Source organism: Paralichthys olivaceus, chromosome 23, assembly GCF_024713975.1.
Source record: "Paralichthys olivaceus isolate ysfri-2021 chromosome 23, ASM2471397v2, whole genome shotgun sequence".
In the NCBI taxonomy this organism is placed as follows: domain Eukaryota; kingdom Metazoa; phylum Chordata; class Actinopteri; order Pleuronectiformes; family Paralichthyidae; genus Paralichthys; species Paralichthys olivaceus.
This window is the reverse complement of record NC_091115.1, coordinates 12,815,028-12,829,053: the sequence shown is the minus strand read 5'-3', so window position 1 is coordinate 12,829,053 and position 14,026 is coordinate 12,815,028. Positions and strand designations below refer to the sequence as shown.

The 14,026-nt window shown below is 42.5% G+C and overlaps 1 protein-coding gene and 1 long non-coding RNA gene across 5 annotated transcripts in view; one reads left to right on the top strand and one right to left on the bottom strand.

The window, feature by feature from the left end:
* Positions 1-14,026, top strand: part of etv6 (ETS variant transcription factor 6) — a 23,463-nt gene extending 9,437 nt beyond the window's left edge. For all 4 annotated transcript variants that reach the window (XM_020092260.2, XM_020092261.2, XM_020092263.2 and 1 more), the window contains 6 exons: positions 5,905-6,069; positions 8,982-9,116; positions 10,864-11,460; positions 11,704-11,846; positions 13,244-13,344; positions 13,448-14,026. In XM_020092260.2, the coding sequence (XP_019947819.2) occupies positions 5,905-6,069; positions 8,982-9,116; positions 10,864-11,460; positions 11,704-11,846; positions 13,244-13,344; positions 13,448-13,550 (1,244 nt within the window). In that variant the 3' untranslated portion in view covers positions 13,551-14,026. The remainder of the gene's footprint in view (positions 1-5,904; positions 6,070-8,981; positions 9,117-10,863; positions 11,461-11,703; positions 11,847-13,243; positions 13,345-13,447) is intronic.
* The window catches only part of LOC109632810 (uncharacterized), an 82,621-nt gene continuing 74,574 nt past the window's right edge, over positions 5,980-14,026 (bottom strand). Inside the window, exon 3 of the long non-coding RNA XR_002202959.2 lies at positions 5,980-6,114. This is a non-coding gene — a long non-coding RNA (uncharacterized lncRNA). The remainder of the gene's footprint in view (positions 6,115-14,026) is intronic.

Below are 14,026 nucleotides of genomic sequence, written 5' to 3'. Positions count from 1 at the left end.
GAGAGACGAGGGTGACATGAAACAACTGTCCCCAGCTGGACTAACTGATTATGCAAAGCGGGGATGCTGCGATTATGTGGTATGCGCCTTTTCAAGACGCCCCCGAGATTTCTTTCACATACATCTTTTTGTTTCCTGCCATCTTCCCAGAGGTGCATCGCCATTTTCCGCAATTTATTTTAATTTTATGCAGCTGTTAGTAGCTTGTAGGTTTCCTGCAAACACTGTGTGGTGGGCCATTAGTGTAGTTTTGAATATACTAGTGTTAGATACCTTAGGGTGATTGTGATCTTGTTTAAATAAGTGCTTTAGAAATATAGTTTATGATTATTATGTTATTATGTATGTGATCAATTTTTTAATTCCAGTATGGAATCGGGACATACAGTTCATGTCATGTAGCCAGTTTTTTCACAAAAGCAATGCCACTTTTTTTTTTTACACTTAAAACAGAAGAAGTTTACATTTTCATTAGTTGACAGAGAATTCTAGGAAATGCATTGTTGAAACATGATTAACACTTATTAGCAAAAATGGAGACAGCAAATTACACAGAATGTTATCCCCCCTCTTACAGAGGAATTGTAAGCTGTGATATGAGTTTGCAAGTTACCATCGATATGATCACATTAATGTTATGCAACATGAAATAATAACTTCACTTTCTCCACACAGAAAAAAAGAGTACACCGTGCCTACAGGGAGTGTGTGTTTCAACAAGCAGGGGCCTTTTGATATAGTTGACAAACGTCTTTGAAGCTTCCGCATTTAAAAAAAAAAAGAGAGAAAAAAACCCTGGCTTCTGAACAAAAGGAAGAGTGGCAGTTAACGCTGGATTCAGGAACTAACCTACAAGAGCCGGCTTGCTCCCGCACTCGACAACAAGCCATCAAAAACAGGTCGCACTACTTCCTGGCCATAAAGTAGTGTGTGATTGATGATCTGTTTTATGATTGTTTTGACTGGATGAAGTCCAGTTCTGCTGGATGGGGACATGCAGATGCATGCTGGAGCAGGATGTAGGGGATGAATATGAGTGGGGGGGTCTTTTGATTGAAAAGTAAAGGTGCTTGTGAGCGTGTGTGTATGCATGTGCGTGTGGAGGTGGATTTTCCCCTGCCACACCCACCTGACAGGGAATCGATGTGCAGCGAGACACAAAGTGATGAATAGTGTGTGTGGACTGACTTACCGAATGTGTTGCTCTCTTACTCAGCCTTCCTCCTTCCTTCCTTCCTTCCTCCCCCTCCTCCTCCTCCTCCTCCTCATCTGTCTGGAGAAAGAAAGAAGAAAACGCTTCTCTATTGAGATAACAAGACCAATATCCGCCAACTTCTGCTTTGAGAGAAAAGGCAAACATTTACTGAAGAGCCAAGTGACTAAAGAGCTTTGAGTTTGGAGAGCAAAGTCCCTGCCTTATTGATGCAGTCATGTTTTTTGTTGTTTATTTAGCTATAGTTATAAAGCAGCAGAGGTTTCTAGGTTCCTCAGTTGGGCCTGTGTGCAGAGCAGACTGTTGGAAAGCTGTAGTTTCTGACACTCATTTGGCCACCAGAGGTGTGAGTTACAGTTTGCCCTTCTAAAGCCATTATTTCTCAGTCTAGTCATCAACAGGCAGTTTTTGTTGCACTTTTCAGTCGGGCAAGTTAAACATACACAGCGGTGTGACTGTGGGCGAGACGTGTGGAAGCTAAGCTGTGATTCTGGACGGGACCTTTCAGCTTCACAGCAGGTTGGACCTCATTAAGTCGTCTGGCTGAGAGGGGAAGTTGAGGACTTCTGTACCGCAACAACGAAACAAGATACCAGTGATCTCATCCTCCTCTTCCCTTCATTCATCCCAAGCACTTATGAGTTGCCTTGGCAACTTGTGCGCTCTGTGTGTGTTTGTGTGTGTGAGCATGAGCGGGGGCCTGAGAAACCACAGAGTGAAAATTATGTGTCATCAGAGAGGATTAGGAGCCCACGGTTTAGTAAAGGGCTTGGGATCCTGCTGCTGTGATGCTTGAGGGTTTTATTCAATGTAAACACACACATTCTAAAAACACAAACACACACACAGACACACTGAACCTGATGCATCCAACAAAGGCAGGGACTAATGACAATGAAGACTGAAATTGATTTTCTTCCTGTAACCTGCAACAAATCGGTAAACGATTCTCTGGAGGAAAACAACCAGAAAGGTCAAATTTATCAGCTGAAGAAACTGTGTGGATGTGTTGAAGGAACATGAAGTGTCATTAGGGTCCAAGGTGCTCTCTGTTCTCCTTTCACTCCCCGTCCCTGCTGCCGATTTTCCTTTTCACTTTGAGCATATAAGCTTTACTTTCCTGTCCAGATCACATGGATATGAGACCAGCTCATGAAACATGCACCTTGAAGGTGACTCAAGTTTTAATCTTAAAATCTGAAAAGATCATTGTTGACTAATATATCTTCAGTATCTGACTGAGCAGTGTTAGCATGGAGGATAAATGAACACGTCAATGTGCACGTCTTTAGACTTAACCTGAAATACCTGACCAGGGTTGAATATTATTGCAATAGTTTAGATAAGATGGTATATTTAGATAAATGCTAGAGTGATGCACCTTTTTCCTTTTGTTACATCTCACTGTTATTACTGTATTTGTAAAATCTAGACTCACGATGAACTGCTATTTCCTATCTCTCTTATTGTGATATTGACACTAGACATAAAACTACTCTGTCTTTATGAACCATTCATCCCATATTGTTTATCCTTCGAGGGTTGCTGACACAAGAGACAGGGTACATGCTGGATGGGTTGCCAGTCTATAACAAGGCTAGAATAGGTATAAAGCATAGACTATATATAAAGCCCCTTTTCCATTAGTCAAAAACCCGTTAACACCCACTAACATCTGGCTTTTGTCAGATGTGGGAATGATGCAATTGGCATTCACGCTCACGTCAAATGTACCTGCAGCAGGCACGGAATTTTATCAGCTCCGGCTCCAATTGGCTATGATTGAAACATGATACCTGGGTGTATGAGCTTATTTAGCAGACGGTGAGCCGAGAGAGCCCCTTGCTTGTTGATTCGCTCGTGATGTTTACCAGTAATTTAAAAACCTGCTTCTACATGCTCATTTTGGTGTAAAAGAGGTAGAAGAATGGAGGAAATGAAGGCTCCCTAAAAGTGAAGCCAAAATCCGTCAGAGGTCATAAACCCCACCTCCTATATGTTATGATGGGTTAGTCAAAGTACACATTAAATACAATTTTCTCAAAGATTGTTTTCTGTCATTTTAGGTAGTTCTTACCACACTTAAGTGCTATGTTTTCCTGTAATTTTAGTTTGAATTAGTTATTTGAGTGATACATCATTATTGACAGCTAACTTGTGATTGGTCGAGCGGGTGTATCTGCGCAACCTCAATAACGCAGCTCCACCCCCCCCATCACCACCACACAGTCCAGTATAATTTGGTTTCATTTCTGGATAGTGGGAGGAAGTGGAGATACATTGTTCATCTTCATCTACAGTCTGTGGTATTAACAATTAAAAGACTTAATATGGCGCCCTGCTCTGTGAACTTGAACTAAGTACAGACGTAGTACACGTTTCCCTTCCTGTTTACTTTTCCTTCCTTTTTTACACCTCTGTCAAGCTCTCTTGTTCCTGCCAGTTGTCTCTTCTGCCTTTATTTTCTCTCTTTACACACCATCCGCCACTGCTCCCATCACTATTTCCTCTCTGTTTCCACTCTTCCTTTTCTCCTTTCTGTCTTGCTGCTGTCTGTTAATAAACCTCCCAGCGTCACCCTCTAACCTTGCCGCAGGAAGTTTCCTGTGCTGAAACGGAGCCCACGCTGGATTGCTTCCTGCCAAAGTGCGTTGTGGGACACGTTTGTTTGGACCCCCCTTCTTCCTTCTTCTCCTCCGCCTCCTCCTCCTTGCCTTCTGCTCCCCTTGTTGCTTCCTCCTCTGGGCTCTGTGCAGATGGCCGAGGCCGGCAGACCGGATCTCGGAGGGGTTTTAGCAGAGCAGCACCGCTCTCCGGCCCTGGAGAGAGCATACCGCAGCCATGACCTCGTGACCCAGGCTGCACTGCCGCCTCGGCCTCGCTGCTCTCACAAGTCAGCCACGAAAGACAAACATACAGCTGGTGCTCGCAGTGCAGATGGTAGTGTGATTCAATATTGACAAAAAAAAAATCAATGATGTCGTCAGTTATGAGTATTCCATTGTATCCTACATCTATGTGTTCCAGTTAAAATGAAACGTTATGCAAGACCATGGTTTTCTAAACACATTGAAAAGCATTCTGGTTTAAAGTTACCTTTACTGCATTATTCATCAGGGTGAGTAGTACTAAATACATGCATATTTACGTATAGTATACACATACTAGAAGCAACAAATAATGTATGTTGCACTAACCAGCAGACCTTAAAAAAAAGTAGAAACCCTCCTTTAGTCCCACTGGTTGTGAAACACCTGTATCCTCATACACACTTTGTACTGTATGTCTGTTGACAAGCTGCGGGTCAGCGCTCGACAGGCTGTGCTTTAGATAACCTCGGCCTTCCCGGGCTTATCGTCTGCGCTCGTGCCACTATCTGAATACAGTGGACTAGGGACGAAATGGGAAGCTGACAATCTAGACAGGGTTTCATTTTATATTGATTGCTCTCTGTGAAAACTTCCTTTGTTTGACGGGTGGTGGTGGTGTTTGAATGGAGGGAGGACTGAAAGCGAACACACGGTTCCTATTACTCGTGTGACAGTGACATTGGCGGCCAAAGATAACAGCTGTCCAACTCCCAGAGGAAGTGTTTGAGTCTGGGCGATAACTGAGATGTAAGAAATGAGAAGTTATGCTCTGTGTGGGTGTCGTGGATGTTCTGATCGCAGCCTTACGCCACTGAAAGTCTGTTTTTGTGTGTGTGAAACAGAAAAAGGGGGGGGGTGAGTCATAGTGTAAATCATTGGATTACACACTGAGAGCAAAACTAAATGATAGGATGAGGTGGCCATGTTAACCAAGATAAATACTAACAAAGTAAAAATGTACATCTTAGTTTTGAGCTATTCTGCTAGCTAACGTATGCTCAGAAAAACTAGCTCAACAAAAGTATTGCTGCCTCCACCGCAGCTGTGAAAAATATTTCAATGCTGCAAAAATGTTTTCAAATTTCAAGTAAAGTGAACATTTATTTCGATTATTTTCACAGTCCTCTCTTTTTTGTCACTAAATGTTTGTTGGTCTGCAATGCAGATATTTCACACCCTGTTCCCACAGCAGTGAGAGAAACGTTTCAAAAGAGGGGGAAATTCCTCTTTCTTTTTCCTCCATGTCTCCTTGTCCATTTATACACAAACTAATAAAGTGGCTGTCCTCTAATGTGCCGGTCTGCCCAGAGAGCAAAGAGCAGAACTGATCATAACAGATCAAATGAAATAACAGTCCGACCGTCTTTCTCATATATTCCCTCCTCTTTTATCCTTGTGATTCATTCTGTATTCTTCCCCTTAACCTATCATCTTCTCATCTTTTATTCTCCCCCGCTCCCCCTTTCTGTCTCTGCCTTCTCCTTCATCTTTTTTTTCTTTATCTCTGCCACCGTTCCCATAATCACTCCCTCCTTTTGGCTTTTATATCCGCTTCCTCAATATCCTTTTTACTGCCTCTGCCTCCTTCCTTCCTCTCTCCCCCCCTCTCCCACCCTGTCACCCTCCCCCTTCCTGCCTTTCCTTCTTTCTTCCTTCCTCGACCCCCCAACCCCCTGCCCGACTGTTTTTCCTCTCACTGATCTGACTAATCTTTCTTTTCATCCCTCTTTTCCCCTCCACCACCATTTTATTCTGATACATCTTTATCAAACCCTGCTCTCATCTTCTACCTTCCGCTTCCTCTGCCCCTCTCACCTGCAGGTCTGCAGCCAGTCTTTTGGAGCAGGGAAGACGTGGCCCAGTGGCTGCGATGGGCCGAGAAGGAGTTCGCCCTGCGGCCGATCACCAGCGGCTCTTTCCAGATGAATGGCAAAGCCCTGCTGCTGCTCACCAAAGAGGACTTCCGCTACCGATCTCCCCACTCTGGTACTCCTCTTTTTTTCGATTCTTCTATCCTAGAAGCTGGGAAAACTGGAGACATAAGTGAAAAGTTTTGCAAATGAGTCACTTTTATTGATTGGATTAAACATTATTTTTGAGTCCAACTGGAGCGGGACTCAGACTGGAAAACAAGATTTACCAAGTAGGTAGGAAGAACAGTGTAAGATCATGGAAACACTGACTGAGTGGGTGCAAGAAAATCATGGAAAAAGTGCTATAACTATACATAGAAGCTGCTTTTCTGAGGAAAACACCTGCTGTCACACGATGACTGATTGGAGTAAATGAAACTAAAAATGGATAGTTTGTAAGATGAGGCAAACAAATTGTGCTTGAAGATCTGTGTTTGTGCAGCTTTAAAATGAATGTGTTCACAGCAAACATGCACACTTTAAAAATCAATAAAGTCAGCTGGAGTAGAGGAGGGAGGGCGGCAGCAACAGTGGAGGGAGGCAGCTGTTACAGTGAGGCTGCTGAGGGTAGGAAGTAGGAGACAGTTGATCAGGAAGTAAAAACCAACCTCAACTGTCGCCCTGGCAACACAATGAACCAGGCTCGTGAAAATAAAGGGAAAAAAAATGCAACCGTTTTGGAGTTCTATCTAAAAATGTGTCAGTTTGTGTGCGACTGTTGGTGTAGAGTCGTGGAAATGTTTCACCACACAGAGATGAGGTCAGCGATGTGTGTTGTGGCTCAGGGTGATGAGACATGAAAGTGGGATGTAATGAGTGGTCAACATTGTGAAATATACAGATAAGACATGGGAGAAATCCCCCACACACTGGAAACTGTAGGGATGATCAGGTCATGTTGGGTTCAGAAATGTGCAGGAATCATATGGATTAGAAATGACTACATAACACAAACACTTCAATTCATAAATAGAAGGATAAATGCATAACTAAATGCATAGTTTTTCCCCCTACTTCTAACCTTAGTGTACAGCAGTGTTGGTCCAGGATTGATCAGCTCCTTTACTTTTACCTTGATTGTGATATATAAAGCGCAGCAGACGACTGCCCAGTGGGGTTGTTGGAACTAATTTAGAGAGTAGATGATGGGGTCAAAATTATATAATTTGATATCGATAATTATCACAATCACTGTCACATTATTATTTATTTTATGGTTTTTGTCCCTGTGTAAAAGTTTGTGGGTTTGAATTTGTTTTTATGAGCAGAGAACCACAAACTTAGTCAATTATTTGTTATACCTCTATGTAGAAAAATGTAAAAGTTGCTCTGTACAGCTGGAGCAGTGTAGTGATGTTTCCTTCTGTTTTCAAGCTCAGAAACGCAGAAAAGATAAGATCTTCAAGTGTTACATTACGTGTTATGAAAATCTGAGAGAGTGAGAGACGTGGACCAGCTGGCAGCTGTTGTCCACCTCCTGTATGGTTGTTTCCTTTTCAAATATATGTCAAAAATGTTTATATCATGGAAAAAACAATTCTGGGAGAAGAAATCTGAAAACTTGCTCGACATTTCAACATTTCGGTTTTAATGTATCAGCAATCTTGAGCTTTTTAGTTAACATCATTTCCCTAAAACATAATCATGTGTTTTCAGATGATTACAATGACTGATTACATTTCAACATCAGCAGATGCTTTGTTAGTAACATCAGTGAAAATATCACTTTTAGGGAAGAGAGATGTGCTTTTGCGTGATGTCTGTTTCCTCCTCTGGGCATTTGTTGGACTAAAGTTCCCATCAGTCCCTGCTGTGTGCCACATTTTCCTCCTACAAATATTGTGAAATAGTAGAGCATGTATTTCTTAACCTCTCTTCCAATCACAGACTTTAAGCTTTAGTTTTACGTAGGAGTTATGGCTGCAAGCTAACATGCCACTTGTGAATTTACTCATACGCATAATTGATAAGGATTTATAGTTTTGCAGATTTAAGACAAAATGCAAACCTCAAAGTTTAAGCAAACGTTTATAAAGTGAAAAAAATCTAACTTTAATGCATCAGGAAGCAGGAATTTTCCCTCTTCTGCAACTCAATGCCACAGGATCAGAAAGCGAGAACTGAAAGGGGTGTGTGTGTGTGTTTGTTTGTGTGCACACGCTCACATCGCTTCCTTTATGAGAATCATTTCCTCGTTATGGTTAGCCTGTAAGAAGAGGTGAGGCAATGTGCGATAGCAGTCTGTGTTAAAAATCACGTCTACATCCACCTGATTTGTGAACCATGCAAATGTTGTCGGTGTGGAGGCAAAACAAGCGGCTGTTAATCATTCAGTGAACTTCCTACTCAGCTTTTGTGCCTGGTTTCACCACTACTGTATAACCACTTAAAGGAGAATACCAGGGTCATACAGAGCTACGGCCCATTTACTTGTGTCAACAGATAGTAGGTGTTTTCTGCCTCCATCTCCTGGTGTGTGTTTGGATTTGTCATATTGTTATTTTAAAAATCAAATTTTTTTCACAGATTCTTTGCCCTGTGGGAATCTCCTCCTTCTTCTTCTGCTGCTGCTTGTCTTTGAAAACACACGCTCAAAAGCAATTTCTTTTAGTTTAATTGAAAGAATTAATTTGCTCTGTGGAGGCAAAATGCTTGATCTGTCAGAGCAAACTCACTGGGTACAGTCCCGCACCAGAAGGAAACCTATAAACTTTTGGCATTCTATATAATCACTGCGTCGTCAGGTTCGAATATTGAGGAAATGTTTTTCTAGTAACAAACCTGATTTGCCTTTCCACGTTCTCCTGAGACTGACGTGGTGGCTGCCTCCTTTGTGACTCTTCCATTACTGCTTAAGCTCTGCACTGCCTGGAAAGCAAAGAGTAGAAGCTGAAGGGGAACCTGATTCTGTGGTTGACGCCACCACTAATTTCCCCTCTTTTTGCAGGAGATGTATGGTAACCTCTGACCTTTTCATCTCTGTAGGGGATGTCCTGTATGAGCTGCTGCAGCACATCCTGAAGCAGAGGAAGCCCCACGTGTTCTACCCCTCTGCCTACTTCCCTGGGAACTCCTTCCACTCGCTGCCCGAAAGCCCTGTGCAGCACGTGAAGCTCGAAGGTCAGGCCAATAATTTTCTAAACCCTCAGAGTAATCTGCACTAGATAGACTAGATCAACATTTTTGTTGATAATAAATACAAACTGTTCTCATAGTTTTATTCAAAATAATTTAATGCCACACACAGCATCTGTAAAATGTTATCAGCTGAAAGTATCAGAAAGGTAAACAATGTAGAGACAGACATTTAAAATAAAGATAATGTTTTAGTTCAAAGTTTTTTAGATTATAATATGTGATCTTGATTTAACAAATTATGTAATTAATATCTATATCAATTGACATATCAAAATAGAAAATATTTCAAAGTAAAATTACACTACTTAGCTAAGCAGCTTAGTTAAGTTAAAGGTAAATCATCAACAATACGTCCACAGTCATGTTGTCAAGCTGTGAACCACACCTCAGTGACACCTGAGGTGTGGTTCACACTGAATGAGTCATTTTCCAGCTACATGTAAAAAATGAGGATAAAAAAAATCATTTTCAACTGAGTCGTGTCAACTACAATGTCGTCGAGTTGTCTAATATTAGCTCCCTAAACACATCTTTTTGATTATGTAGCTTTCAATTTAGTGACATCGTTTGTCTGAAGTAGAAAATATAGAGGTTCAATGTACATGCACAGAATGTAAAACTGTATTACTGTGGGAAATAAGCCGGCTTGAGTGTGGATGCTAACAAATGTTGAGGAAAACATACTGTTCATATGAACGTTTTATACAAATGTCCACATGAACAGTTTGAACCACTGAGGCGTGGTAAAAATACAATTTGAATGTTGGATATAACAAAACAATTTTCTAAAGAAAATGCTAAAATATGTTTTCCTGACAAGAATATTGAAAGAATATGGTCAATATAGGAAGATAATTAAAGAATTTATCATTTGTAAGCATGGTGCTGAAAAGTTCTCTACACTTATTGGTGCCTGTGTTTAGTGTAATCATGAAGTAAAATTGATACCTGAGAATGTGAATTTGGCTCTGATTTGAGGAAATGTCCTTCAGTGGCAACGGGACTGGATAGAACAGTAATTCTTCAGAATGTGGCTGTTGACAATACAACCTGTTCCACAAGGATATGTTGTTATTTAAACAGGCTGCGGCACAGGACGCCTAAAACAGGAGTTATTGGCTCTCGGCTATAAATGACTCTTGTCCTCCTTGTTTTGAGGTCACTGCGTTTTTGTTCATGGATTTTGAAAGAAAGCATTAGAGCAGAATTCAAGCTACTGCCAAGACAAACCAGAGACCTTTCACCAAACCTGATCAAACATAATGTTACCAGGCTTGACTGTAGGATGATAGTGACATCTACTGGTCATTTATATGTGAAGCAAGTATATCAGGGAAGCAGGAAGTTAAACTCCTCTAAAAAGATATCACTTCATTTTCATTCCCAATACTCAGACTGTCGGGGCAAGATTTTGGATTTAATTGCACTTTAAACACTGAAGAGTAGAAAATGGCTTCATACAACTTGTCCCGTATGTACAATATATGTACAATGAGTGGTAAAAAACACAGAACTAGTACACAACCAAACTATGTACCCAAAAACCCACAGTGGTTTTCATAACCCGCCCATTAGTTTCTAAATCAATCAATGAATTGGGTCAATTTGAGGTCAGATTTCAGTTTCTTAAATGTTTTTATTTCCCACAGATTCGACAAAATGCAAGTATTATTTTATAGTGTAACTTGACTGTAGATATTTATGCATATTGTTGCTCTGGTTTCTTCAGAAACGGTACGACGAGGGCCACGTGGTACAGAGCCACCCCCCCAGCACCCACCAACCATCGAGTTGCGGCACCGCTCCCGCTCCCCTCACCACCCAACCCTGCGTCGATCCCCTCTGGAGCCCAATCACCCTCGCCCCGCCAACGATGACTCCCTCCAAACCTTCTCAGAGCTGCCAGACAGCAACCACCACCTGCACGAGGAAATGTACCCCTTGTCTGTGTCCCCAGCCACAGCGAACGGCCGCTGCACGACGCCGCGAGAACCCCCGTGCCCGGGCAGCCCTGGGGGCCAGGAGGCGGGCCCTCCTCGCGTCATCCAGCTCATGCCCAGCACCATCATGAACCCTCTGCTCCTCACCCCGAGCAGGAGTGGTGGGGCTGCCGGCATGGACTTCAGGCACAGCCGAGGCGGACCCCTGTCCCAGACGACACACGAGAACGGGCGTGAAAGTAAAGTTCACAGCCACCACCATGCGATACCCCTGGCACATCAGCAGCAGCACCTGCTGCAGCAGGAGGAGGCACTCTACAGGAACCACGTCATCATGCCTGTGTCTCCTCCAGAGGAGCAGCAGATGCCCATAGGACGGATAGCAGGTGAGATTCACTCCTACTGAGGTTGAAGGTTAAATACGTGTGAGGGGACGTCTCGATTTAAAAACACATGTGTCTTTAGTCACAAAGTGAGCAGATGTTTCCAGAGACAGCAGCATATTAGAGACTTATCTCTGGGGAATTGCTGACACAATGCAGGGCAGTGGTGCAGCTTTGAAGGACAGAAGTCAGACATTAGAATGTCTTTTGTAAAACTCACGCTGTTTTCCTGTCGTGTCCCTGCAGACTGCAGGCTGCTGTGGGACTACGTCTACCAGCTCCTGTCAGACAGCAGGTACGAGAACTACATCCGCTGGGAGGATCCAGAGAGCAAAGTCTTCCGCATCATGGACCCCAACGGCCTGGCCAGGCTCTGGGGGAATCACAAGGTAAACACTCAAACACAAACACACACACACACACACACACACACACACACACACACACACACACACACACATGCAGTGAACTACCAGGTGTCCACTTTGTTGGTGCTTCTCCTCACTAACTTGCTGCTAGCGTTGCCTAAGCAGGTGCATCTTTAGCTGGTTATGCATAGCACTGGTATTGTTGTTGTGCTTTAGGACAGTCTGCTCTGACGGAGTATTTCCACAACATTGATTTTAGTCCAGCTTCTGAATCTGGTCACACGGCCATGTTTCTTTCTGGCTCTTGCTGCATGTCTGCTGCTTTAGCACCCACACTGCAGTGTTTAAGTGATGCATGAAAACTATGACTTGTCAACTGCTTTTCAACGACACCCCCCCCTGTTGCATATCTGCTGGAGATGCTACTGCTTAAATACTGCACTGTGCTAAACCCACAGATTAACAGCTAGTCTGCAATTATGCACAGTGTTGATGAGTGGTGGATAGTTTGATCGTCGACTAGTCAGTGGAAGTTTTATTTTACACCTATAATGACTCAAAAGAAGAAACCCAGTCTCTAAGAACTCAGAGAATCATCACCTCCAGCTCTACTGAGCTTTCTGGACACATTAGGTCATTGTTTTGGTTGAATCTGATGAAGGCTCTGTCTGTGGAGTGTGCATGTTCTTCCTATGTTTGCGTGGGTTTTCTCTGGGTACTCCAGACATGCAGACCGGGGAAAAATAGAGACTTCAAATTGACTGTAGTCTTAATGTATGTTGTCTCTGTGTTGACCTTGCAAATAGATGGATGTAGTGGATCATTTAGCAGCTGAAGAAAATACACACGGTATAAGGCTTAAATTTTCCAGATGGAGAGAAACATGATTTCAAATTAAAACAAATTGTGCTTCTTGTCTGCTCAGACATATCAACTGGACACGTGGACATATGTCAGTGCTGCCTCCTAGTGGCCATAACAGTTAATGTAGAGACAGGCCTTTAAAGCGACCCTAATCAATTTATTTTTAATTATAATAATTGATCAAACGACTATGTATTGTGAAAGGTGTTACAAATAATGATGAACTGAGAGATTTATCAGCCAATTTTATGATTCACCTCATGTTTACAGAGCTTTTTAGCCTCTTTAGGCTCATTGTTTTGATGTGTGTGTTAATAGGACTATAGCTATTTGTTACAGGTTTCCCATAACCTCTTAAAATGTCACAGATAATATCTCAGCTGTTGTGTCTTCAGCTTCTTGTGGAGTTACTCTGCTCCCATGTGACTACAACATTAACTCGTGCAGCTCTGAATGAAACAGATGATTAAAAAATGGGGAACTACCATAAGTCCTGCACTAATTATAAAAACACATTATCATTAATGACACTATTGTCCTTTTACCTGTCACAGAACAGGACAAATATGACGTACGAGAAGATGTCGCGAGCACTGAGACACTACTACAAACTGAACATTATCAGGAAAGAGCCTGGACAAAGACTTCTGTTCAGGTACGTCAACTTAAATCAATTAATTGGGACGAAATGTAATTACAACAGGGTTCTAAATAATTAACCAAACTTCTGTTGACTCATCCGCGTCGTGTTCCCTCAGGTTCATGAAAACCCCCGACGAGATAATGAACGGACAGACGGACCGACTGGAGCACCTGGAGTCCGACACAGACGAACAAATCTACATCAAGGAGGAATGCTGAGGAACGCTGGGGGGGAAAAAACTGTCCACAAACTCCTTACTACTAAAACTACTACAGCCGCTGATGCCTTTCTGACGCAGCTTGAACAATCGATGTTGAATCCGGAGCGTGCGGACGTTCCCTCGTATCATTCCTACACAGCGAGACGTGAAATCTGATCCCTCTTGTGATTGCCTTAGGATGATCCCTTTCTGAAGTTAAACAGACACACACAGCACCAGTTGTTTTGATTTCCCCGGTGGGCAGAAACTTTCCATGTGCGCCCCTCTTTGTTTCTGAATGAACTGCAGAAGCCAATCACATGTGCGTATGTCACTTTTATGATTTTTTTTTTGTCTCTTCACCTGCATTATATTACGGAATTTTGTAAAAAGAAAATTGTGTGTGTTTGTGTGTGTGCCTGTGTGCGTGCGAGTGTGTGTATGTGTGTGTGACAGGAATGTTTTCACCATGGGAATTAAACATTTTTGATCAAA